The sequence below is a fragment of the Melanostigma gelatinosum genome (assembly GCF_949748355.1).
Source record: "Melanostigma gelatinosum genome assembly, chromosome: 8".
Taxonomy (NCBI): domain Eukaryota; kingdom Metazoa; phylum Chordata; class Actinopteri; order Perciformes; family Zoarcidae; genus Melanostigma; species Melanostigma gelatinosum.
Window position 1 is genome coordinate 27,800,211 of NC_136641.1, and position 27,457 is coordinate 27,827,667.

Below are 27,457 nucleotides of genomic sequence, written 5' to 3' on the forward strand. Positions count from 1 at the left end.
GAAAGGAAGCACCGAAACCTGCGTTGCATTTCGGTCCGATAGGAAAACCGGTGCAATACCGGTTTTCGGTACCCAACCCTCATCGCGGGACCTCTGGTGATTCCCACCCCTACTAAAGAACCATAAACAGTTTTTCTTCTTCGCGTGTTTTTGTTGAATGTGGTTCAGTTTTGTGGTCATGTGACTGTTCTCCAGTTAAGGAAACAAACACGACGACTCATCTGTGTTTGTGTTCAACGCTCCTGTAGGAATGTAAATGATTTAAAACATCAGTTTGGTTTTAAATGCGATGACAGAGACGACTGGTTAATGAGGTCAGAGGTCAGGATGATGATTCAGAGTTAGGATGTTATTGTCATACGCAGATACACGGAATTTGACTCTGCATTTAACCCATCCCTAGCTTATTGGGAGCAGTGAGGGGTTCAGGGTCTTGCTCAGGGACATCGAACCGGACAACCCTCTCTACCACGGCCGCCCCATCATGATGATGATGATGATGATGATGATGATGATTTATTTCCACAGCGTGATGACTAAAAGCCTTCTTGTTCTTTTATAAGAGACACTTAAAAAACACCGTTTACTTTGGAAACTGCATTAGCTGCTAAGCAACAGAACTCTGAACGAGGACATTTTGACGCTCACTCTGATTATTTCCTGTTTTATATTGTGTCCAGAATATCAGAACCACTCTGACACAAACTGATCATCACCAGAGACCCAGAGACTAGGTCCTCCAGAGACCAGACCTAGAGACTAGGTCCAGAGACTAGACCCAGAGACTAGACCTAGAGACTAGGTCCAGAGACTAGACCCAGAGACTAGGTCCTCCAGAGACTAGACCCAGAGACTAGACCCAGAGACTAGGTCCTCCAGAGACTAGGCCCAGAGACTAGGTCCAGGGACTAGACCCAGAGACTAGGTCCTCCAGAGACTAGACCCAGAGACTAGACCCATAGACTAGACCCAGAGACTAGGTCCTCCAGAGACTAGACCCAGAGACTAGACCCAGAGACTAGGTCCAGGGACTAGACCCAGAGACTAGACCCAGAGACTAGGTCCTCCAGAGACTAGACCCAGAGACTAGACCCAGAGACTAGGTCCAGGGACTAGACCCAGAGACTAGGTCCTCCAGAGACTAGACCCAGAGACTAGACCCAGAGACTAGGTCCTCCAGAGACTAGACCCAGAGACTAGACCCAGACTACTCAGAATACTCAGCGTAGTATCGTGATAATACCGTAGTATCGTGACAATATCGCAGTATCGTGACAATATCGCAGTATCGTAATATCGCAGTATCGTGATAATATCGCAGTATCGTGACAATAGCGTAGTATCGTGATAATATCGCAGTATCGTGACAATATCGCAGTATCGTGATAATATCGCAATATCATGACAATAGCGTAGTATCGTGACAATAGCGCAGCATCGTGATAATATCGCAGCATCGTGACAATAGCGTAGTATCGTGATAATATCGCGGTATCGTAATATCGCAGTATCGTGATAATATCGCAGTATCGTGACAATAGCGTAGTATCGTGATAATATCGCGGTATCGTGACAATAGCGTAGTATCGTGATAATATCGCAGTATCGTAATATCGCAGTATCGTGATAATATCGCAGTATCGTGATAATATCGCAGTATCGTGACAATATCGCAGTATCGTGACAATAGCGTAGTATCGTGATAATATCGCGGTACCGTGACAATATCGCAGTATCGTGACAATAGCGCAGTATCGTGATAATATCGCAATATCGTGACAATAGCGTAGTATCGTGACAATAGCGCAGTATCGTGATAATATCGTGACGTGCATGGCACCGGTTCCTATACGTCCGGTATCTACCGGACTGAAACGCAACGCAGATTTCGGTGCTTCCTTTCGGTGCCTGAGCCGATTGAAATACTTTTTTTACACTACTCTGATGACTCCGTCCTGGCAGCAGGACTCGGTCCTCCGCTCCTCACTCACAGTATTATTACAACGGGTACTTAGCGCTGCCGCTCATAAGCACAACAACACAGGCACGCCAAAGCTTCTTCTTCTTCTCCTTTGAGGTGTACTGGCGGTTGGCACATGACGAATTGGCGCATTACCGCCACCAACTGGTAAAATAAAATAAGTCATGAGACGTGTCGTATTTTGCCAGAGAAGGAAAATATGCTCATATTTCTGCAAAAGAATTGCTGAAGTTTGAAGCTGTAGTGTGTGTACAGAGTGTGTGTGTGTTTTGTATTTATTTATATTTATTTAAGTATACTGTAAACCAGTGTTTCTCAACTGGTGGACACACTTTTGGGTCGCGGACCCGTTTTCAGTGGGTCGCGGGCCTTTGCCTGACAAAAAAAAATAAAAAAGTTGTGATTTTATTTTTGAAGGGCATTTTTTATGCAGCGGAATTATTCCTGCATTTACGGCACTTGTTCAGCGGTGCAGGAAAAACACCGAGTGTGAATCACATCACGTGATGCAGCTCAGCCAATCAAATATGAGTATTCTGACAAGTTTCCTGACTTGAGTGAGATGTACACACACCGTGACACACGGGGAGAGACGAGGACACAGAGACAGAGCAGGACTGTTGAGCTGTGGGTTGTGAAAGCCAAATCATAGGACGATGTCCAAAAGAGAGAAATGTCCAGAGAGACCAGAGTCATTGGACTCTGACTGGACAGACTCATAGAGGTGAATTCTTCAAACACTAATTTCTCTTTTTGGAAGATGAGAAAAATATAATATTGTGGATTTTTCACTTCACCCTGAATGGACTGAGTTTAAAGCTGCAGGGCAATTCAGTGAAAATATTTTTTCTAAATTGAATTTCATTACGTAATTTATTTTTTAATCCAGCTGTTATTTTACTTGAAATGAGAAGAACATTTATTCATGTATTTCTAATCCATCCAGTTAAATTTGAAAAATGAGAATAATATTTGTTGAAATATAATTGATGTGTGCTTTCTTTATTTGATTTGACAGTTTACTACACAGATACGTTACTACTACTAGACTTCTTGAATATATATATAGATATATTTATATATCTATATATATATATATATATCTATATATATTAGTGCTGGGCAAGTTAACGGGTTAATTTAGCGTGAACGCATTAATTGATTAACGCCGACAATTATTTTATCAGCGTTAACGCATTTTTTTATTTTGTTTTATTTTGATAGTGTGTTGCTCTCTGGCAGCAGTGGAGGAAGTCTTCAGCAGACTACGTTGATGCAGCGTGTGGGAGAAGTTTAGTTAGACAAACTAAAGCAAGACAAGCTAACAGAAGCCACAGAGAAGTGGCGACACTTCTCTGTGGCTTCTTTTCAAATTTAACTGGATGGATTATAAATAATACATAGAAATACATAAATAAATGTTCTTCTCATTTCAAGTAAAATAACAGCTGGATTAAAAAATAAAGTATTTGAAGAACTGCCCTACGATCTAAAAGTAGAGGATGAAGAGGAGGATGAAGAGGAGGACCCTCTGGGCGTTCGCCCCGCTCACCTCTTCCTCCCACTTCATCTTCATCCTCTGAGGGAGGAGGAGCCGGAGGACTCGTCTGTGTAGTGAACAGATTGATGTTTGGTTGTAGATGTTGGCTCTATGTTTAGTGAAGCCTCCTCCTCCTCCTCATCCTCCTCTTCCTCTGCTCTCTGAGTCCTACCAGACTTTAGGAGTTTAGGAATAGACGATGATACAAACGTCCTCGGGGCCGAACGTCTGAAGCAGCTTCAACGTGTTTCAGAAGAAGAGTTTACCTCATTCACACCTCACTTCCTCTTTTCTGTTTTGACTGTGTGTAAAACGAGTTGATGCACTAAATAGATTATAGATTATAGATCATAGAAACACTTTTGAGGAATAAATTCTGACGTAGTTTAATTTATAGAAGAAGTTGTCATGGTGACGTTGTAAAGCCTCCAGTTCAGCGATTTGTCCGTCGCCATCTTGTTTTTTTGCAACCAGTGAACAGGAAGTGACCATATCTGGACTGAGGAGAGACGTAGAGACGCCGTATACGTCTCTGGTAGAGACCTGTCAATCAGCGTGTAGCCCCGCCCTAAAGCATCCCCTGCTTTATGGTGTGTGTGACTCTAAATGGACCATAATGTACTAAATGAACATCATGCTGTATTGAAGAAGACTTGAAACTAGAGATTGAGACATAAACTCATGTTTACAATGTTTACTGAGGTAATAAATCAAGAGAGAAGTAGAGTCATTTTCTATAGACTTCTATACAACCAGAGGAGTCGCCCCCTGGTGGACACTAGAGAGAATGCAGCTTTAGCACGTGAAGCTTTGGAGAAGCGGAGGTTGTCTCCTGGCTCAGCCTCTACTTCTTCTTCTACTCTATTTACTGGTAGATTACAGTCGAGTGTAAAGGACCAAACTACTTTACTTTATTTGCTCTATTCGAGTTGCTTAACAGCATTCCAACAATAAAGAAACAGGATAACAACAGTTGGAATGCTTAACAGCATTCCAACAATTATATTGCAGATGTTTGGATGTCAACAGTCGTACTGGATCGCCCATCTATCGTATCAGCTGATCTGACAGCTGATTGGTTCAGAGAGAGAGAGAGAGAGAGAGAGACTCAGCAGCTCTCAGATCTGAGTCCAACACAAACAGGCCTGAGGGCGGAGAGGAGACACGCTGCACTGACCTCACCTCCCCACACACACACACACACACACACACACACACACACACACACACACACACACACACACACTGGAGTCATCCGTCCAATCAGAGCTCAGTGTTGGTCTGGTCTCTTCTGTCCCGTTACCTTAAATAGACGTTACACCGACTTACACACATGGAGACCTGGTCGTCGTCTTCTTCTGCGGTTTAACCCGACGAGGTGGCTGTGTGGAGGCGTTCTCGGTTCTCGGTTCTCGGTTCTTGGTTCCCGTCCTTAGACCGTCTGTAGAACCTTCGGTGTAGCGTTTAATTCATGGTTGATATCAGATCGTCTGATTTAAAGTAGTCAACCTACTTCCTGTTGTCTTCACTCAGATCAGCCCGAACCGACCAATTTACTTCCATGTGGTTTCTCTGTGCCCCCCCCCCCCCCCCCCCGGCACGAGGCCGATGCCTCTTTGAGTCAAAAACACAGAAAAACAGATGATGAAATATTGTCGTTTCTCTGCAGATTTTTCCACGAACTGAAAGCTTTTTCTTTTTCAAAAAGAACACTTCCTCCTCTTCCTCCTGCTCGTCCCCTTTTTCCCATTAGCACAAAGTGAATTAGCGGAGATGAGTCAGCCAATCAGCTGTGGCATTCAGAGGCAGCGGAGCCATTATTGGCTAATGAGACGTCGGGGAATTGAATAGAATTTAACAGTAATGTCTGTTTGTAACCGAGCCGCCTGCACCTGCTGCTCTCTTCTTCCTTTTCCTCTTCCTCTTCTTCCTCTCGGCGACCGCAGAATGAATCCTCACCGCCAGAGAGAGAGGAAATTAATCTGTTGATTTCGATTCATATCCGTGATTATTATTCGGAGACGCCTGCAGCGGTTCCTCTGTTGTTCTGCAGATGTGGAACCAAACCTGGGCTCAGTTCATCTCCTCCAGAGAACACCTGGTTACTGATGAGCTCTGGTTGAGATGGCTGCACCTGTGTCTCATGGGTAACACTCGTGTTACCTTCACCTGCAGATACAGGCCGCCAGTTAGATCAATTACTTGATTTTAGTTTCAGTTTATTCATCCATGAAATCATGATCCTTAACCCTCTGCACCACAAAAACCTGCCGACGGGATGGAAAAGCATGTTTTCTTGTTTTTTAAATCGCCAAATCGACACGTTTATCAGCCAGAAGCTGTAAAAACTGTCATTATTATTGTTATTTTCATCTTTCCAACACGTGTGACGAACGCTGATGTAAAAACAACACAAACGAAGCTTAAAGTTGTGATGTTCCAGAAACACATTTTATTCTACATGTAAAATCTCACCCCAATAAACCGTAAACTGGAAATTTAACCAGATTAAAAACTGAGCTCCTCAGTGAAACTATGAAGTCAAGATTTTCAGTTTATCACATTCGGCCCAAGTAGCCAATCAAATCCAGCGAGAGGCTTAACTGCCTTCCCACTGACTTCCTGTTTTGTTGTTGGTAGATGCTGAAGGGCTAGCTAGCTAGCTCGTTAGCTGTTGGGCTGTGAGAGAGCAATGAAACAATGAATTGATGTAGAGATGTTGCTGTGAACAATGACCCAACGAATGCTGGAAGTCATTTGATCAAAGAACTGTTCAGAAGTAAAACAAGATTTCAAAGTCTGATCCCAACTTACGATCTGTTTCTGGAGCTCAACTGTCTTCATCAGCAGGTCAGTCACGGAGCGGCTGCTCCTGAACTTGAGTGGGTTGTATTTGGTCGTTTCTTTCATTGAAAAAGTGCTTTCTTTTCAGCAGTCGAGTTCTGAACCTCAGATGTTTGAGCGTCCTTGAACGCACCATTCGGAAGAGTTTACAACAACCAGAAACCGTTGAGACCGTTAAAAACAATCATAAACAAGTATGATGAATGATTAACAGCAGCAGTGTCGAACACGGGTCACAGTGTCAAAGTTTAGTTGTCATCTTGTTACTTTAAAGATGTTAAAAAGTATAAATTATGAAACAAGAATCTTAACTTTAAATGTTCCGCATCTTCCTCGAAAGCTGGAAACTGTCTTCATACTGTAGAGATATGTTGCTGGTTCTCATCACGAGTTGTGTGATATGTTGCTTGTTCTCATCACCAGTTGTGTGATATGTTGCTGGTTCTCATCACCAGTTGTGTGATATGTTGCTTGTTCTCATCACTAGTTGTGTGATATGTTGCTGGTTCTCATCACGAGTTGTGTGATATGTTGCTTGTTCCTGTCACTAGTTGTGTGATATGTTGCTGGTTCTCATCACTAGTTGTGTGATATGTTGCTTGTTCTCATCACTAGTTGTGTGATATGTTGCTTGTTCCTGTCACTAGTTGTGTGATATGTTGCTGGTTCTCATCACTAGTTGTGTGATATGTTGCTTGTTCTCATCACTAGTTGTGTGATATGTTGCTTGTTCTCATCACCAGTTGTGTGATATGTTGCTGGTTCTCATCACCAGTTGTGTGATATGTTGCTTGTTCTCATCACTAGTTGTGTGATATGTTGCTTGTTCTCATCACCAGTTGTGTGATATGTTGCTGGTTCTCATCACTAGTTGTGTGATATGTTGCTTGTTCTCATCACTAGTTGTGTGATATGTTGCTTGTTCTCATCACCAGTTGTGTGATATGTTGCTGGTTCTCATCACTAGTTGTGTGATATGTTGCTGGTTCTCATCACCAGTTGTGTGATATGTTGCTGGTTCTCATCACCAGTTGTGTGATATGTTGCTTGTTCTCATCACTAGTTGTGTGATATGTTGCTTGTTCTCATCACCAGTTGTGTGATATGTTGCTGGTTCTCATCACTAGTTGTGTGATATGTTGCTTGTTCTCATCACTAGTTGTGTGATATGTTGCTTGTTCTCATCACCAGTTGTGTGATATGTTGCTGGTTCTCATCACCAGTTGTGTGATATGTTGCTGGTTCCCGTCACTAGTTGTGTGATATGTTGCTTGTTCCTGTCACTAGTTGTGTGATATGTTGCTGGTTCTCATCACTAGTTGTGTGATATGTTGCTTGTTCTCATCACTAGTTGTGTGATATGTTGCTGGTTCTCATCACTAGTTGTGTGATATGTTGCTTGTTCTCATCACTAGTTGTGTGATATGTTGCTGGTTCTCATCACTAGTTGTGTGATATGTTGCTTGTTCTCATCACTAGTTGTGTGATATGTTGCTTGTTCTCATCACTAGTTGTGTGATATGTTGCTGGTTCTCATCACTAGTTGTGTGATATGTTGCTGGTTCTCATCACTAGTTGTGTGATATGTTGCTTGTTCTCATCACTAGTTGTGTGATATGTTGCTGGTTCTCATCACTAGTTGTGTGATATGTTGCTTGTTCTCATCACTAGTTGTGTGATATGTTGCTTGTTCTCATCACTAGTTGTGTGATATGTTGCTTGTTCTCATCACTAGTTGTGTGATATGTTGCTGGTTCTCATCACTAGTTGTGTGATATGTTGCTTGTTCTCATCACTAGTTGTGTGATATGTTGCTGGTTCTCATCACTAGTTGTGTGATATGTTGCTGGTTCTCATCACTAGTTGTGTGATATGTTGCTTGTTCTCATCACCAGTTGTGTGATATGTTGCTTGTTCTCATCACTAGTTGTGTGATATGTTGCTGGTTCTCATCACTAGTTGTGTGATATGTTGCTGGTTCTCATCACTAGTTGTGTGATATGTTGCTTGTTCTCATCACTAGTTGTGTGATATGTTGCTGGTTCTCATCACTAGTTGTGTGATATGTTGCTGGTTCTCATCACTAGTTGTGTGATATGTTGCTTGTTCTCATCACCAGTTGTGTGATATGCTGCTTGTTCTCATCACTAGTTGTGTGATATGTTGCTGGTTCTCATCACTAGTTGTGTGATATGCTGCTTGTTCTCATCACTAGTTGTGTGATATGTTGCTGGTTCTCATCACTAGTTGTGTGATATGTTGCTGGTTCTCATCACTAGTTGTGTGATATGTTGCTTGTTCTCATCACTAGTTGTGTGATATGTTGCTTGTTCTCATCACTAGTTGTGTGATATGTTGCTGGTTCTCATCACTAGTTGTGTGATATGTTGCTTGTTCTCATCACTAGTTGTGTGATATGTTGCTGGTTCTCATCACTAGTTGTGTGATATGTTGCTGGTTCTCATCACTAGTTGTGTGATATGTTGCTGGTTCTCATCACTAGTTGTGTGATATGTTGCTGGTTCTCATCACTAGTTGTGTGATATGTTGCTGGTTCGCATCACCAGTTGTGTGATATGTTGCTGGTTCTCATCACTAGTTGTGTGATATGTTGCTTGTTCATATCACCAGTTGTGTGATATGTTGCTGGTTCTCATCACTAGTTGTGTGATATGTTGCTGGTTCGCATCACTAGTTGTGTGATATGTTGCTGGTTCGCATCACTAGTTGTGTGATATGTTGCTTGTTCATATCACCAGTTGTGTGATATGTTGCTGGTTCTCATCACTAGTTGTGTGATATGCAGTTATGCAGCCAATCAGCAGCCAGAATACAAACACTAACTTCCTGTTGTTGTTACACCACCTGTCCCTTTCACCTCACACACTCTCTTTACTTCCTATTATCACTTCATCTGGCTTGTAGTTATTTTCTGACACACGCACACACACACACACCTCCCTCCATCTAATAGGGTCTAAATGGATCAGTGAGAAAAGACAGATTCTAAAGCCTGAGTGTAGATTTATGTCTCCGCCTGGACGAGCTGCTGCTCTCAGGGACCAACCAGCCGCCCATAAATATATATGTGTGTGTGTGTGTGTGTGTGTGTGTGTGTGTGTGTGTGTGTGTGTGTGTGTGTGTGTGTGTGTGTGTGTGTGTGTGTGTGTGTGTGTGTGTGTGTGTGTGTGTGTGTGTGTGTGTTTCACAGCGCCAGGGGCTCGGAGTTAAAATGGGTTGATGGTTTTGTCTGGCAACTCAAGGCATCGTTCTCTACGGGTGACTGAGAGGCTGCACAGTGTGTGTGTGTGTGTGTGTGTGCGGTTATTGATTCGGCTCAGGTTATGTTTTTGTCCTTACATGCATTTGTTTGCCAGTTTATGTATTCTGTATGAGTATGTGTGTCATATGATTTTGTTTCCATCAAGGTGTAATTCAACTAATATATAGATGTGTGTGTGTGTGAGAGAGAGAGAGTGTTTCCAGATGTGTCGGTTTAAAGCAGATGTGGGATCAGCTCCTGTGATGGCTGCCGCTGTGCAGACTGACTGTATATCATTAGTTGTATAACTTCTCTCATTAGAGATGAATCTTTCCACTCAGGTTTGAATGTATAATTCATAAAACCATCCAGAAATGATTCACAGCTAACAGGTAGAGAGCTGAAAACACTCAGTGAGCTCTGTAGTTTAGTTGTCTGAACCTCACCGAGTTTAGTTGTCTGAACCTCACCGAGTAGTTTAGTTGTCTGAACCTCACCGAGTGGTTTAGTTGTCTGAACCTCACCGAGTTTAGTTGTCTGAACCTCACCGAGTAGTTTAGTTGTCTGAACCTCACCGAGTGGTTTAGTTGTCTGAACCTCACCGAGTAGCTTAGTTGTCTGAACCTCACCGAGTAGTTTAGTTGTCTGAACCTAACCGAGTAGTTTAGTTGTCTGAACCTAACCGAGTAGCTTAGTTGTCTGAACCTAACCGAGTAGCTTAGTTGTCTGAACCTAACCGAGTAGTTTAGTTGTCTGAACCTAACCGAGTAGTTTAGTTGTCTGAACCTCACCGAGTGGTTTAGTTGTCTGAACCTCACCGAGTAGTTTAGTTGTCTGAACCTAACCGAGTAGTTTAGTTGTCTGAACCTCACCGAGTGGTTTAGTTGTCTGAACCTCACCGAGTGGTTTAGTTGTCTGAACCTAACCGAGTGGTTTAGTTGTCTGAACCTCACCGAGTGGTTTAGTTGTCTGAACCTCACCGAGTAGTTTAGTTGTCTGAACCTCACCGAGTGGTTTAGTTGTCTAAACCTAACCGAGTGGTTTAGTTGTCTGAACCTCACCGAGTAGTTTAGTTGTCTGAACCTCACCGAGTGGTTTAGTTGTCTGAACCTAACCGAGTGGTTTAGTTGTCTGAACTTCACCGAGTGGTTTAGTTGTCTGAACCTCACCGAGTGGTTTAGTTGTCTGAACCTCACCGAGTAGTTTAGTTGTCTGAACCTCACCGAGTAGTTTAGTTGTCTGAACCTCACCGAGTAGTTTAGTTGTCTGAACCTAACCGAGTAGTTTAGTTGTCTGAACCTCACCGAGTAGTTTAGTTGTCTGAACCTCACCGAGTAGTTTAGTTGTCTGAACCTCACCGAGTTTAGTTGTCTGAACCTCACCGAGTGGTTTAGCTGTCTGAACCTCACCGAGTAGTTTAGTTGTCTAATGCTAACAGGAGTTCTCTGTCAGCCTCAGAAGAGCTAATAATAAGCACATTAAGTAGCATTGTGTCTCTCAGTGCTCTGCGTTAGCAGCAGGTATTTGTGTTGCTTCACTAACAGCAGCTGCTGTTTGTGTCTCTATCTGTGTGAGTCTACTGTTCAACAACCTGCTCATGAAATATGTTCAGGACTCAGACGTCTTCATATGTGAACCCATATGGAGACCATGTGTAGCAACATGAATCATGTTGTAGTTAAGAGGAAACGGTGCCGGACTGGTGACAACAGACGTTTTTAAACTGGTTCTCTGTTTATCTTTTCACAGCATGAAGGATGTTTAATCAGAATATCAGCTTTAAAAGAGAGAAAAATACACAAAAAGCAGTTAATGCAAAAAGCATAAAAGTGTGTGTGTGTGTGGGGGGGGGGGGGGGGGGGGTGTGTGTGAGAGGCTTTTATGTGTCGGTCCCTTCAGGAAATCCCCACATGATTTGTAAACAGACCGTAGTTTCCTCTCACTTAAATATATTTCCCGTTAAAATGTTTAAAATCAGAATTATATTTATTATCATTAATATTATATTTATTCTCAAATATTTGATGAATCTCCATCTCATGAAATAATCCGTTTGAGAAGTTCTGAGCTCGGGTGAAATAAGAAAACCCTGCTTGCTACTAAACAGAGGACACAGTCTCAGGCTATTATCAGATTTAATGTTTGAAACAAAACAATACCACCAAAATACAAAATAGCAACAAAAGTTTCACTCATTACATCAACGTTCTGTGTTGAATTCTATTAAATCATTTCAAACTTATTTTTAATACGTACTTAGTATTTAGACTCCTGACCGAGGATGAAGAATCATTTATCAGCTGGCAAGGGTGCACACACACACACAGACACACACACACACTGAGTTTATCACAGCTTTGTGTGTGTGTGTGTGTGTGTGTGTGTGTGTGTGTGCATCGTCAGGACCCACCTTGGGAAATGACTTCATCTCTCTCTCTTTGTCTCTCTCTCTCCTTATTGACCGTGTTTTACAGCGAGGACAATAAAGTTTGTCCCAAAGGACACGTTTTAGCCTGACGTCACACACACACACACACACACTAGTAAAACATTGTGTGGTCTAAATGAAAAGTAAGCAAGTGCGTCTGCTTCCTCTCTTTTATGGATCGTCTACACAATATTCTGTAAAGTGTGTGTGTGTGTGGTGAGCTGCAGACACACCCAGTCTAAATGTGAACATGGTCAGACTGTAAGTGATATTTATATTTCCCAGGATGGTGAAGTGGTGACTCCGCCCTCTGCCTCTGATTGGCTCAGCCTGATAGTCTTAACCAATCCCAGACCTCCTGTCTAAACCCAACCAACGAAGGGACCGAGCACCAGCCAATCATCTCATCAGTCGTCCTGATTTTGGATTATTGGAGGATAATTAGTTATTAGATAGTTTGACAAAACAATCTCAACTCAAGGTTTACTAACACGCTTCTTGTTGAGCTTTCAGCCGGACCTCATGGTCTTCATCTGAGGTTTGATTTCAGTTCTTTACTATCTGTGTTGACCCAGAGGAGGAGGAGAGGGAAGCAGAAAGGAGAAGGAAGGAGAGAAGAGGAAAGGAGAGGGGGAGAGGAAAGGAGAAAGAAGGAGAGGAGAGAGGAAATGAGAAAGGAGAGGGGAAAGGGAAGGAGAGAGGAAGAGGAAAGGGAGGGAAGAGAAAGGATGGGAGGACAACAAGAGAGAAGAAGAGAGGAGGAGACAGTTTGAAAGAAGGCAATTAGGCGAGAAGGAAAGAAGAGACGAGGAGGAGCAGCGTGATCCGAGGAGAAAGATGGAGGGAGTTTTCATTTGAGAAAGAAGAAAAGAGCTGGATGGAAAATAGGTGATGAGGAGGAAGGAGGGAAAATGGGGGAGAAAGTGTTGACGCTTAATCCACTGAGCACCTGAAACTGGATCATCACAGAAATACAATGCTTCTGTTGTCTTCCAGTTCTGAGGGGTGTGAGAGGCTTTTATTGTGAAAATTCTGTCTGGAATGAGACCGAATTGAGGAATTTATTCCCGTTATTTTATGTTAATTCCCTCTGTACTCAAACATACGGATCAGCACTCGAACGCAACACGACAGATGTTTTTCCCTCTCCTTCTGTCCTGCAATTGGATCTCATACCTGTTACCATGGTTACCAAATGATCAGAATGTGATTGAAATAACTGGTGTTGGTTTAAGTCTGGAGGAGTTCCAACGTGGCATTCAGCTCGTTAGCGGTCGGCCCGTTAATTAACGTGTCCTCCAGCACCACTGATGTTTTTCACTGAAACACCCCGACGTGTGTGTGTGTGTGTGTGTGTGTGTGTTTCGTTGCCTCTTGTTTCATCACACGCTGAAAATGACTGACAATTAATTTCCTACAGATTTAATACGTCCTCTCAGCCTCTCGTCTCACCTGGTTCTGTCCTCACGAGCTCAGTATCTGCCGGCCAATCAAAAGAAGCTGATCATCAATTGAAATGACTAATAACATTTATTAATGCTCTCCGTCTCTGTAATTATAACCGGATGTGAAGTTAGAGAGAAGTTAATGTCTGATCTCAACAAACAGTCTGGATCATTTCTCTCTGCTGATCAATGTCAAACTAAACGTGCTGACATGTAGAAAACATCAAACACAGATCAATATCTGTGATCGCCATCTAGAATATAGAATCAAGTTCTCTTCAGTATCACGGTAAGCAGTAAGACAAGCTGATCTCAGATCAGACACTGAACACAACTACTTAGTTAGGTTGAGACAACACAACTACTCAGTGAGGTTGAGACAACACAACTACTCAGTGAGGTTGAGACAACACAACTACTTAGTGAGGTTGAGACAACACAACTACTCAGTGAGGTTGAGACAACACAACTACTTAGTTAGGTTGAGACAACACAACTACTCAGTGAGGTTGAGACAACACAACTACTCAGTGAGGTTGAGACAACACAACTACTCAGTGAGGTTGAGACAACACAACTACTCAGTGAGGTTGAGACAACTAAACTACTCAGGGAGGTTGAGACAACTAAACTACTCGGTTAGGTTGAGACAACACAACTACTTAGTGAGGTTGAGACAACACAACTACTCAGTGAGGTTGAGACAACTAAACTACTCAGTGAGGTTGAGACAACTAAACTACTCGGTTAGGTTGAGACAACACAACTACTTAGTTAGGTTGAGACAACACAACTACTCAGTGAGGTTGAGACAACACAACTACTTAGTTAGGTTGAGACAACACAACTACTTAGTGAGGTTGAGACAACACAACTACTCAGTGAGGTTGAGACAACTAAACTACTCGGTTAGATTGAGACACCACAACTACTCGGTTAGATTGAGACACCACAACTACTCGGTTAGGTTGAGACAACTAAACTACTCGGTTAGGTTGAGACAACTAAACTACTCGGTGAGGTTGAGACAACACAACTACTTAGTGAGGTTGAGACAACACAACTACTCAGTGAGGTTGAGACAACTAAACTACTCAGTGAGGTTGAGACAACTAAACTACTCGGTTAGGTTGAGACAACTAAACTACTCAGGTTCAATAGTCCATTTGTCATTATACTTTGTTTCATAAACAAAAAACCTGATTCAAGATTCATTCTGAGGGGTTTTATGCTTTATAAATACCAGTTGCTGCAGCTGACACTTTTTCACTTTCTGATAAAGCAAAGTGAACTGAATTGAAGTAGACAGAGATCAGACACACACACACACACACACAGTCAGGCTGTGTGGACAGCAGCAAACACTTTGTCCATGTGAGCAAGCAGACGATTACTGCTGAGCAAATACAGACTGTCAGCTGGCTCAGACCACACACACACACACACACACACACACACAGATATTCACAGCAGCAGGTGGAGAGTAACAAGCTGACTGGCAGCTCGGAGGTCCGGTCAGCTTACAGCAGCAGTACACACAGTACTATGTATGTGTACTATGTATGTAGTAGTACTAGAATAAATATTCAGCTGAAACACAAATACACATGATATGATATAAAAACACAGGTAACGGTTCGAATGAATCAATGGTGAGTGATAAATATACTGTTTATAAAGGAGGAAAGTACATTTACATGAACTCTGTACTGCAGTACTTTATATACACACAGTATGTTTTATTATGTTTAGTTTAAAGTGTCTGACATTCCTGTTTCTTCTGCTCTTTGTCACTGAGACACAAACACGGAAACTTTAGACACACTGAAGCTCTGTCTGTCTCCATACCTCTGTGTCCTCCATATCTATCTGTCCTCTGTCTCCATACCTCTCTGTCTCCAAACCTCTCTGTCCTCCATACCTCTCTGTCCTCTGTCTCCATACCTGTCTGTCTCCATACCGCTCTGTCCTCTGTCTACATACCTGTCTGTCTCCATACCTCTCTGTCCTCCATACCTCTCTGTCCTCTGTCTCCATACCTCTCTGTCCTCCATACCTCTCTGTCCTCCATACCTCTCTGTCCTCCATACCTCTCTGTCCTCTGTCTCCATACCTGTCTGTCTCCATACCTCTCTGTCCTCTGTCTCCATACCTCTCTGTCCTCCATACCTCTCTGTCCTCTGTCTCCATACCTCTCTGTCCTCTATACCTCTCTGTCCTCCATACCTCTCTGTCCTCTGTCTCCATACCTCTCTGTCCTCTATACCTCTCTGTCCTCCATACCTCTCTGTCCTCTGTCTCCATACCTCTCTGTCCTCCATACCTCTCTGTCCTCCATACCTCTCTGTCCTCCATACCTCTCTGTCCTCTGTCTCCATACCTCTCTGTCCTCTGTCTCCATACCTCTCTGTCCTCCATACCTCTCTGTCCTCTGTCTCCATACCTCTCTGTCCTCTATACCTCTCTGTCCTCCATACCTCTCTGTCCTCCATACCTCTCTGTCCTCTGTCTCCATACCTCTCTGTCCTCTATACCTCTCTGTCTCCATACCTCTCTGTCCTCCATACCTCTCTGTCCTCCATACCTCTCTGTCTCCATACCTCTCTGTCCTCCATACCTCTCTGTCCTCCATACCTCTCTGTCTCCATACCTCTCTGTCCTCTATACCTCTCTGTCTCCATACCTCTCTGTCCTCCATACCTCTCTGTCCTCCATACCTCTCTGTCCTCCATACCTCTCTGTCCTCCATACCTCTCTGTCCTCCATACCTCTCTGTCCTCCATACCTCTCTGTCTCCATACCTCTCTGTCCTCTATACCTCTCTGTCCTCCATACCTCTCTGTCTCCATACCTCTCTGTCCTCCATACCTCTCTGTCCTCCATACCTCTCTGTCCTCCATACCTCTCTGTCCTCTATACTTCTCTGTCCTCTATACCTCTCTGTCCTCTGTCTCCATACCTCTGTCCTCTATACCTCTCTGTCCTCCATACCTCTCTGTCTCCATACCTCTGTCCTCTATACCTCTCTGTCCTCTATACCTCTCTGTCTCCATACCTCTCTGTCCTCCATACCTCTCTGTCCTCCATACCTCTCTGTCCTCCATACCTCTCTGTCCTCTATACCTCTCTGTCCTCTATACCTCTCTGTCTCCATACCTCTCTGTCCTCCATACCTCTCTGTCCTCCATACCTCTCTGTCCTCCATACCTCTCTGTCCTCCATACCTCTCTGTCCTCTATACTTCTCTGTCCTCTATAGCTCTCTGTCCTCTGTCTCCATACCTCTGTCCTCTATACCTCTCTGTCCTCCATACCTCTCTGTCTCCATACCTCTGTCCTCTATACCTCTCTGTCTCCATACCTCTCTGTCCTCCATACCTCTCTGTCCTCCATACCTCTCTGTCCTCCATACCTCTCTGTCCTCTATACCTCTCTGTCCTCTATACCTCTCTGTCCTCCATACCTCTCTGTCCTCCATACCTCTCTGTCCTCCATACCTCTCTGTCCTCTATACCTCTCTGTCCTCCATACCTCTCTGTCCTCCATACCTCTCTGTCCTCCATACCTCTCTGTCCTCCATACCTCTCTGTCCTCCATACCTCTCTGTCCTCTATACCTCTCTGTCCTCCATACCTCTCTGTCCTCCATACCTCTATCCTCTATACCTCTCTGTCTCTATACCTCTCTGTCCTCCATACCTCTCTGTCCTCCATACCTCTCTGTCCTCCATACCTCTCTGTCCTCCATACCTCTCTGTCCTCCATACCTCTCTGTCCTCTATACCTCTCTGTCCTCCATACCTCTCTGTCCTCCATACCTCTATCCTCTATACCTCTCTGTCTCTATACCTCTCTGTCTCCATACCTCTCTGTCCTCCATACCTCTATCCTCTATACCTCTCTGTCTCTATACCTCTCTGTCTCCATACCTCTCTCCCCTCCCCTCTCCTCTCCTCTCCCCTCTTCTCCTCTCTCCTCTCCTCCCCTCTCCTCCCCCCTCTCCTCTCTACTCTACTCCTCTCTCTTCTCCTCTGTGTGTGTGTGTGTGTGTGTGTGTGTGTGTGGAGAACAAAGCAGGTGTTGACGGTTTGAATCCCGGCCGGGAGCCGGAGGTCAGAGGTCACTTCCTATATCACTCTGTCCCTCCATTCTTCTTCTGTTTTCTATTTTGTCTCCTACACCTCCTCCCTTGTTTCCTCTGACCTTTTGCGATCAACGAAACCTTTTCTGAGGAATCTTTCTTGTCAGCAGACAGAAGCTTCTGTTTGGCAGATTTAATAAAACCAGATCTATAGAGCTACAACCCTCAGATATATATATATATGTGTGTGTGTGTGTGTGTGTGTGTGTGTGTGTGTGTGTGTGTGTGTGTGTGTGTGTGTGTGTGTGTGTGTGTGTGTGTGTGTGTGTGTGTGTGTGTGTGTGTGTGTGTGTGTGTGTGTATGCATGTATATATGTATATATATGTATGCATGTATATATGTATATATATGTATGCATGTATATATGTATATATATGTATGTATGTATGTATGCATGTATATATGTATATATATACATGCATGCATGCATGCATGCATGCATGTATATATATATGTATGTATGTATATATGTATATATGTATATATATATGTATATATATATATATGTATGTATATATGTATATGTATATATATACATATACATATATATATATACATATATATATGTATATATATATATATATGTATATATATACATATACATATATATATGTGTATATATATATATATATGTATATATATGTATATATATATGTATATACATATATACAGGTCTGGGTTAGGCTTAGCTTAGCACGAACACTGCAGCAGAGGGGAACTGTTTCTCTGATGTTCTCTGGTTCTAAACAGAGAAGCGTTTGAAGCGTTTGGTGTTCAGTAACCATGAAAACGGACGGATTACAACTTTCAACATATTTACAGCTCAGCGTTGCGTGTGATGCATTCACTGTCTGCTGCAGTGTCCTACTTTACCGTCTCCTCCCTCTGTGTGTGTGTGGGGGGGGGGGGCTCGTCAGCTCTAATTAAGCTCTGCTGCTTAACGAGCAGACAGCTCATTAACACACTGAGAACTACTCTCTCATCTTTTGGGGGTTTTTCTGTTCCTTCCTTCTTTCTTCCCACTGTGCATCCTTTCCTCTTTCCTCTCTCCTTTTCATCTCCTCTCCTTTCTGTCTTTTCATCCTCCGACCTTCCTCGTTTCTTTCCTTCCTCCCATCTGTCCTTACTTCCTTTCCTTGCCTCTAACTTCTTTCTTTTCCCCACTGTGCATCCTCCTCTCCTTCCCTCATCTGTGTTTACTTCCCTCATCTCTCTCCACCCCCTCCTTCCTTCTTGTTTTACTTTCTTTCTTTCTCATCTCCTTCTTTTCCTTCCTTCCTTCTGTCCTTACATCCTTCCCTAACCCTCTTTCTGCCGTATTTTGTCCCACTCTGCCTCCTTCCTTCCATCTTTTCTTTTTTTCTTCCTTTCCTTCAATCCTCCTTCTTTTCTATTCATCTCCTCTTCCTCCTTCCCCCATCTCCTCTCTCTCTTCTTCATCCTTTTATCCTTCCTTCCTCCCTTACTTTCCTTCCTTCCTTCTGACTACTGTTATTTTCTTCATCTCACCTCCTTCCTTCTCATTTTCTCCTCCTTTTATCTCTATTTCCTCCCTCCCATCGGTCCTCGATGCTCTCTCTCTCTCTGTACCCCCCCCCCCCTTTCTCCTCCTCTTCCTCTGGTGTTTTTCTGGGTCAGACACGAGGAGAGACCTTTGGAGACATTTGGGGAATCTCACTTTAGTCGCTTCACATTTGCTCGTCTCCTCGACAGCTTTCTGCTGTTTAACATCATGTACTCTTCATCATCATCACCATCTTCATCACCATCTTCATCACCATCATCACTAATAATGTCCATAAACACAGAACCACTGAATCATGAATATAGTTTATTATTACTACAATTACTCTGTCTGGACAAAACTTGAGCTTATAACAGTCATCATACTACTGTAGTATCATAATACTGTAGTATCATAATACTGTAGTATCATAATACTGTAGTATGATACAGTAGTATCATAATACTACAGTATCATAATACTGTAGTATTATGATACAGTAGTATCATAATACTACTGTATCATAATACTGTAGTATTATGATACAGTAGTATCATACTACTGTATCATAATACTGTAGTATTATGATACAGTAGTATGATACAGTAGTATCATACTACTGTATCATAATACTGTAGTATTATGATACAGTAGTATCATAATACTACAGTATCATAATACTGTAGTATTATGATACAATAGTATCATAATACTACTGTATCATAATACTGTAGTATTATGATACAGTAGTATCATAATACTGTATCATTCTACAGTATTATGATACAGTAGTATCATAATACTACTGTATCATAATACTGTAGTAGTATGATACTGTAGTATCATACTACTACAGTATCATAATACTGTAGATACTACAGTATTATGATACTGTAGTATCATAATACTGTATCATACTACAGTATTATGATACAGTAGTATCATAATACTGTAGTATGATACAGTAGTATGATACTGTAGTATCATAATACTACTGTATCATAATACTGTAGTATGATACTGTAGTATCATAATACTACTGTATCATAATACTGTAGTATTATGATACAGTAGTATCATAATACTACAGTATCATAATACTGTAGTATTATGATACAGTATTATGATACTACAGTATCATACTACTACAGTATTATGATACAGTAGTATCATAATACTGTAGTATCATACTACAGTATTATGATACTGTAGTATTATGATACAGTAGTATGATACAGTAGTATCATACTACTGTATCATAATACTGTAGTATCTACAGTATTATGATACAGTAGTATGATACAGTAGTATCATACTACTGTATCATAATACTGTAGTATGATACTACAGTATTATGATACTGTAGTATGATACTGTAGTATCATACTACAGTATTATGATACTGTAGTATGATACTACTGTATCATACTACTGTAGTATGATACTACAGTATTATGATACTACAGTATTATGATACTACAGTATCATAATACTGTAGAATGATACAGTATTATGATACTACAGTATCATACTACAGTATTATGATACTGTAGTATCTACAGTATTATGATACTACAGTATCATAATACTGTAGTATGATACTGTAGATACTACAGTATCATAATACTGTAGAATGATACAGTATTATGATACTACAGTATCATACTACAGTATTATGATACTGTAGTATCTACAGTATTATGATACTACAGTATCATAATACTGTAGTATCTACAGTATTATGATACTGTAGTATCTACAGTATTATGATACTACAGTATCATAATACTGTAGTATCTACAGTATTATGATACTGTAGATACTACAGTGTCATGATACTGTAGTATGATACTACAGTATTATGATACTACAGTATTATGATACTGTAGTATCTACAGTATTATGATACTGTAGTATTATGATACTACTGTATCATCTGTACCATCTGTACCATCTTCATCACCATCTTCATCACCATCATCACTAATAATGTCCATAAACACAGAACCACTGAATCATGAATATAGTTTATTATTACTACAATTACTCTGTCTGGACAAAACTTGAGCTTATAACAGTCATCATACTACAGTAGTATCATAATACTGTAGTATCATAATACTGTAGTATGATACAGTAGTATCATAATACTGTATCATTCTACAGTATTATGATACAGTAGTATCATAATACTCTAGTATGATACAGTAGTATGATACTGTAGTATCATACTACTGTATCATAATACTGTAGTATTATGATACAGTAGTATCATAATACTCTAGTATGATACAGTAGTATGATACTGTAGTATCATACTACTGTATCATAATACTGTAGTATCATAATACTGTAGTATGATACAGTAGTATCATAATACTGTATCATTCTACAGTATTATGATACAGTAGTATCATAATACTCTAGTATGATACAGTAGTATCATAATACTGTATCATTCTACAGTATTATGATACAGTAGTATCATAATACTGTAGTATTATGATACAGTAGTATCATAATACTACAGTATCATAATACTGTAGTATTATGATACAGTAGTATCATAATACTACTGTATCATAATACTGTAGTATTATGATACAGTAGTATCATAATACTGTATCATTCTACAGTATTATGATACAGTAGTATCATAATACTGTAGAATGATACAGTAGTATCATAATACTGTATCATTCTACAGTATTATGATACAGTAGTATCATAATACTGTAGTATGATACAGTAGTATGATACTGTAGTATCATACTACTGTATCATAATACTGTAGTAGTATGATACTGTAGTATCATACTACTGTATCATAATACTGTAGTATTATGATACAGTAGTATCATAATACTACAGTATCATAATACTGTAGTATTATGATACAGTATTATGATACAGTAGTATCATAATACTGTAGTATCATACTACAGTATTATGATACAGTAGTATCATAATACTGTAGTATCATACTACAGTATTATGATACTGTAGTATTATGATACAGTAGTATGATACAGTAGTATCATACTACTGTATCATAATACTGTAGTATGATACTACAGTATTATGATACTGTAGTATGATACTGTAGTATCATACTACAGTATTATGATACTGTAGTATGATACTACTGTATCATAATACTGTAGTATGATACTACAGTATTATGATACTACAGTATTATGATACTACAGTATCATAATACTGTAGAATGATACAGTATTATGATACTACAGTATCATACTACAGTATTATGATACTGTAGTATCTACAGTATTATGATACTACAGTATCATAATACTGTAGTATGATACTGTAGATACTACAGTATCATAATACTGTAGAATGATACAGTATTATGATACTACAGTATCATACTACAGTATTATGATACTGTAGTATCTACAGTATTATGATACTACAGTATCATAATACTGTAGTATCTACAGTATTATGATACTGTAGTATCTACAGTATTATGATACTACAGTATCATAATACTGTAGTATCTACAGTATTATGATACTGTAGATACTACAGTGTCATGATACTGTAGTATGATACTACAGTATTATGATACTACAGTATTATGATACTGTAGTATCTACAGTATTATGATACTGTAGTATTATGATACTACTGTATCATAATACTGTAGATACTACAGTATTATGATACTACAGTGTCATAATACTGTAGTAGTGACAGTGACGTCTGTTGTCGTCAATATCAAGAGAGAAATGTTCTTTTTGTTATTTCCTTCTGTCTTCTGCTCCTGCAGCTCTTTAGCGCTCCTCAATGGGTTTAAAGGGATTTTTAGCACCGAGCTAACCAGCAGGTTCTCTGTGTTAGCACTTCTCACTGGTTAGCATCAAGCTAACAAGTTGTTCTGTGTGTGTGTGTGTGTGTGTTTTTTGTTTTTTTCTCAGATCCGTGTGGATGGGATCCCGCCACCGGCCCAGAATGCTTTGCTGTACGAGACGGTGACGGTGGTGGAAGGGAAGCCGATCCTGAGAGACGTGGTGTTCAGTCCAGACCATCAGTACATCTACCTGCTGAGTGACAGACAGGTGAGAGCGCACACACACACACACACTCATTTAAATATGAATTCTGTCATTTTAACATCTGCAGACAGGAAGTTGTGAATGTGAATTACAATACGGCTGGTGCCACAATACACAGTGTGTGTGTGTGTGTGTGTGTGTGTGTGTGTGTGTGTGTGTGTGTGTGCGTGTGTGTGTGTCCGATGTTAAAACTGTTATTGTACCGTTGAGAGGAAGCAGAGTTCAACAACTGTTGTTCCTTTGCAGCTGACGACACACAGACACACACAGATGTTGTTGTTGGTGTGATGTCAGTAAACAGCTGCTGGAGTTCAGAGATTCTCCAATGAATCTTTAAAATGATTCAAATTTAAAGAATTTAATTAATTTTTTCAAATCATAAAGCAAAACTCACAAAGAGGTCTAGTGACAGGTGAGGACACACACACACACACACACAGAGGAGTGAGTTAACTGCAGTCTTACATAAACGTTCACATGAGACTTCAGCAGCCAATCAGAGCAGCCGAATGGTTCCCAGTTTACATGTGTACATGTACACAGTTTGTTCATTCATGTTGTTAGTTTATTTGAAACAGTTTTACATGTTTTATTCATGAGCTGGTTCCTTGGAGCAGAAGTGTTCGTCTGCTCCGTGTAAACCATGAATCTGCAGAATGTCAACGACTGTATGAGACCAAACCTGCAGAATCAGCTGCTTCATGAAGTCTGGTGGAGAGAAACAGCGTCGCTGTTCCTTTAAGAAAAACCTCTGATAATGAGGTCAGAGCGGAGACAGGACTCTGTGTGTGTGTGTGTGTGTGTGTGTGTGTGTGTGTGTGTGTGTGTGTGTGTGTGTGTGTGTGTGTGTGTGTGTGTGTGTGTGTGTGTGTGTGTGTGTGAGACAATGAATGTATTCATGTGTGAACATCTGAATGAGACAGACGGACAGAGTGTCCACTGTGCTTCACTGTGTTTACTGTCTCCCTGCTGCAATGACCTCTGGGTAAAAGATACTACACACACACACACACACACACACACACACAGACTAACTGTCTGTAAAATCAAGACTAATGTGTTACACACAGGCCTCAGGCTGTTACTGTCTGAGCAAAACCACCAAACCACACTGAGATAAGACACACACGCACACACGCACACACACACATGACCATACAACCAAAAAAACACGATCAAGTGAATTAAACATATTTGCCTTTTTCTGACTGAAGCGTTGGTCACACACGATGTGTTGACGGACCTAACCCCGACCCTGACCCTATTCCTCAGCTGTTGTTGTGTTCTCTGCTTCCTACCTGAACGTGTGTGTGTGTTCTCTGCTTCCTACCTGAGCGTGTGTGTGTGTGTTCTCTGCTTCCTACCTGAACGTGTGTGTGTGTTCTCTGCTTCCTACCTGAGCGTGTGTGTGTGTGTGTTCTCTGCTTCCTACCTGAGCGTGTGTGTGTGTTCTCTGCTTCCTACCTGAACGTGTGTGTGTGTTCTCTGCTTCCTACCTGAACGTGTGTGTGTGTTCTCTGCTTCCTACCTGAGCGTGTGTGTGTGTTCTCTGCTTCCTACCTGAGCGTGTATGTGTGTGTTCTCTGCTTCCTACCTGAGCGTGTGTGTGTGTTCTCTGCTTCCTACCTGAGCGTGTATGTGTGTGTTCTCTGCTTCCTACCTGAGCGTGTGTGTGTGTTCTCTGCTTCCTACCTGAACGTGTGTGTGTGTTCTCTGCTTCCTACCTGAGCGTGTGTGTGTGTGTGTTCTCTGCTTCCTACCTGAGCGTGTATGTGTGTGTGTTCTCTGCTTCCTACCTGAACGTGTGTGTGTGTTCTCTGCTTCCTACCTGAACGTGTGTATGTGTGTGTTCTCTGCTTCCTACCTGAGCGTGTGTGTGTGTGTGTTCTCTGCTTCCTACCTGAACGTGTGTGTGTGTTCTCTGCTTCCTACCTGAACGTGTGTATGTGTGTGTTCTCTGCTTCCTACCTGAACGTGTGTGTGTGTGTTCTCTGCTTCCTACCTGAACGTGTGTATGTGTGTGTTCTCTGCTTCCTACCTGAGCGTGTGTGTGTGTGTGTTCTCTGCTTCCTACCTGAGCGTGTGTGTGTGTTCTCTGCTTCCTACCTGAACGTGTGTGTGTGTTCTCTGCTTCCTACCTGAACGTGTGTGTGTGTGTGTTCTCTGCTTCCTACCTGAACGTGTGTGTGTATTCTCTGCTTCCTACCTGAACGTGTGTGTGTGTTCTCTGCTTCCTACCTGAACGTGTGTGTGTGTTCTCTGCTTCCTACCTGAACGTGTGTGTGTGTTCTCTGCTTCCTATCTGAGCGTGTGTGTGTGTGTGTTCTCTGCTTCCTACCTGAGCGTGTGTGTGTGTGTGTTCTCTGCTTCCTACCTGAGCGTGTGTGTGTGTGTGTTCTCTGCTTCCTACCTGAGCGTGTATGTGTGTGTTCTCTGCTTCCTACCTGAGCGTGTGTGTGTGTGTGTGTTCTCTGCTTCCTACCTGAGCGTGTGTGTGTGTGTGTTCTCTGCTTCCTACCTGAGCGTGTGTGTGTGTTCTCTGCTTCCTACCTGAGCGTGTGTGTGTGTGTGTTCTCTGCTTCCTACCTGAACGTGTGTGTGTGTTCTCTGCTTCCTACCTGAACGTGTGTGTGTGTGTGTTCTCTGCTTCCTACCTGAACGTGTGTGTGTGTTCTCTGCTTCCTACCTGAGCGTGTGTGTGTGTGTGTTCTCTGCTTCCTACCTGAGCGTGTATGTGTGTGTTCTCTGCTTCCTACCTGAGCGTGTGTGTGTGTGTGTTCAGGTGAGCAGACTCCCGGTGGAGAGCTGTGAGCAGTACAGCAGCTGTTCAGCCTGTCTGGGCTCTGGAGACCCTCACTGTGGATGGTGTGTCCTCTTCAACAAGTAAGAAGCCGACCATCACTCAGCATGTGAACACAGGAAGCAGGTCACTGACTACTGGTCCCAGCTGAATGCATCATGGCTTCTTAGGGACCTGAGGAATGAAACATTAGATCTGGTGACTGATCTGTTCATTTCTGTTTGTCTGTTCTTCCCTGACGTGTTCAAGGCGCGTCGGAAAGTTGAACATTTACCTTTAATGTCTAAGTTCTGGTTCTGATAAACGCTCTCTGTGTGTCTCTCTCTCGCTCTCTCTCTCTCTCTCTCTCCCCCTCTCTCTCTCTCTCTCTCCCCCTCTCTCTAAAATAAAATGATTAAACTTGGATGTCGACCCCTTCAGGTGTTCCCGACAGGAAGCATGTGACAAGTGGGAGGAGCCTCAGCACTTCAACACCCGGCTGGACCAATGTGTGGACATCATTGTTACCCCAAGCAACATGTCAGTCACCTCACCGGCAACACAGGTACACACACACACACACAGGTACACACACACACACACACTCCTGATGATGATGATGATGATGATGATGATCTCTCGCTAGTTGACCATCCGGGTGCAGAACGTCCCGGCCCTGTCGGGGGGCGTGTCCTGTGTGTTTGAGGACCTGAGTGAAACCACCGGAGAGGTTCAGGTCAAAGGTCAGGTGATCTGTTTGTCACCGTCACTGAGAGACCTGCCGACACATGCACACTCCTACGGTGAGACACACACACATGCACACTCCTACGGTGAGACACACACACATGCACACTCCTACGGTGAGACACACACACACACACATGCACACTCCTACGGTGAGACACACACACATGCACACTCCTACGGTGAGACACACACACACACACATGCACACTCCTACGGTGAGACACACACACATGCACACTCCTACGGTGAGACACACACACACACACATGCACACTCCTACGGTGAGACACACACACACACACATGCACACTACTACGGTGAGACACACACACATGCACACTCCTACGGTGAGACACACACACACACACATGCACACTCCTACGGTGAGACACACACACACACACATGCACACTACTAAGGTGAGACACACACACATGCACACTCCTACGGTGAGACACACACACATGCACACTCCTACGGTGAGACACACACACATGCACACTACTAAGGTGAGACACACACACACACACACACATGCACACTCCTACGGTGAGACACACACACATGCACACTCCTACGGTGAGACACACACACACACACATGCACACTACTACGGTGAGACACACACACATGCACACTCCTACGGTGAGACACACACACACACACATGCACACTGCTATGGTGAGACACACACACATGCAC

At 42.2% G+C, this 27,457-nt stretch overlaps 1 protein-coding gene across 1 annotated transcript in view; it reads left to right on the plus strand.

Annotated features, from left to right (window-relative positions):
* Positions 1-27,457, plus strand: part of plxna3 (plexin A3) — a gene marked incomplete at both ends in the record, with an annotated part of 72,493 nt that overhangs the window by 8,681 nt on the left and 36,355 nt on the right. The window contains 4 exons of the mRNA XM_079273560.1: positions 23,089-23,229; positions 26,009-26,109; positions 26,447-26,570; positions 26,652-26,808. Of these exons, the coding sequence (XP_079129686.1) occupies positions 23,089-23,229; positions 26,009-26,109; positions 26,447-26,570; positions 26,652-26,808 (523 nt within the window). The remainder of the gene's footprint in view (positions 1-23,088; positions 23,230-26,008; positions 26,110-26,446; positions 26,571-26,651; positions 26,809-27,457) is intronic.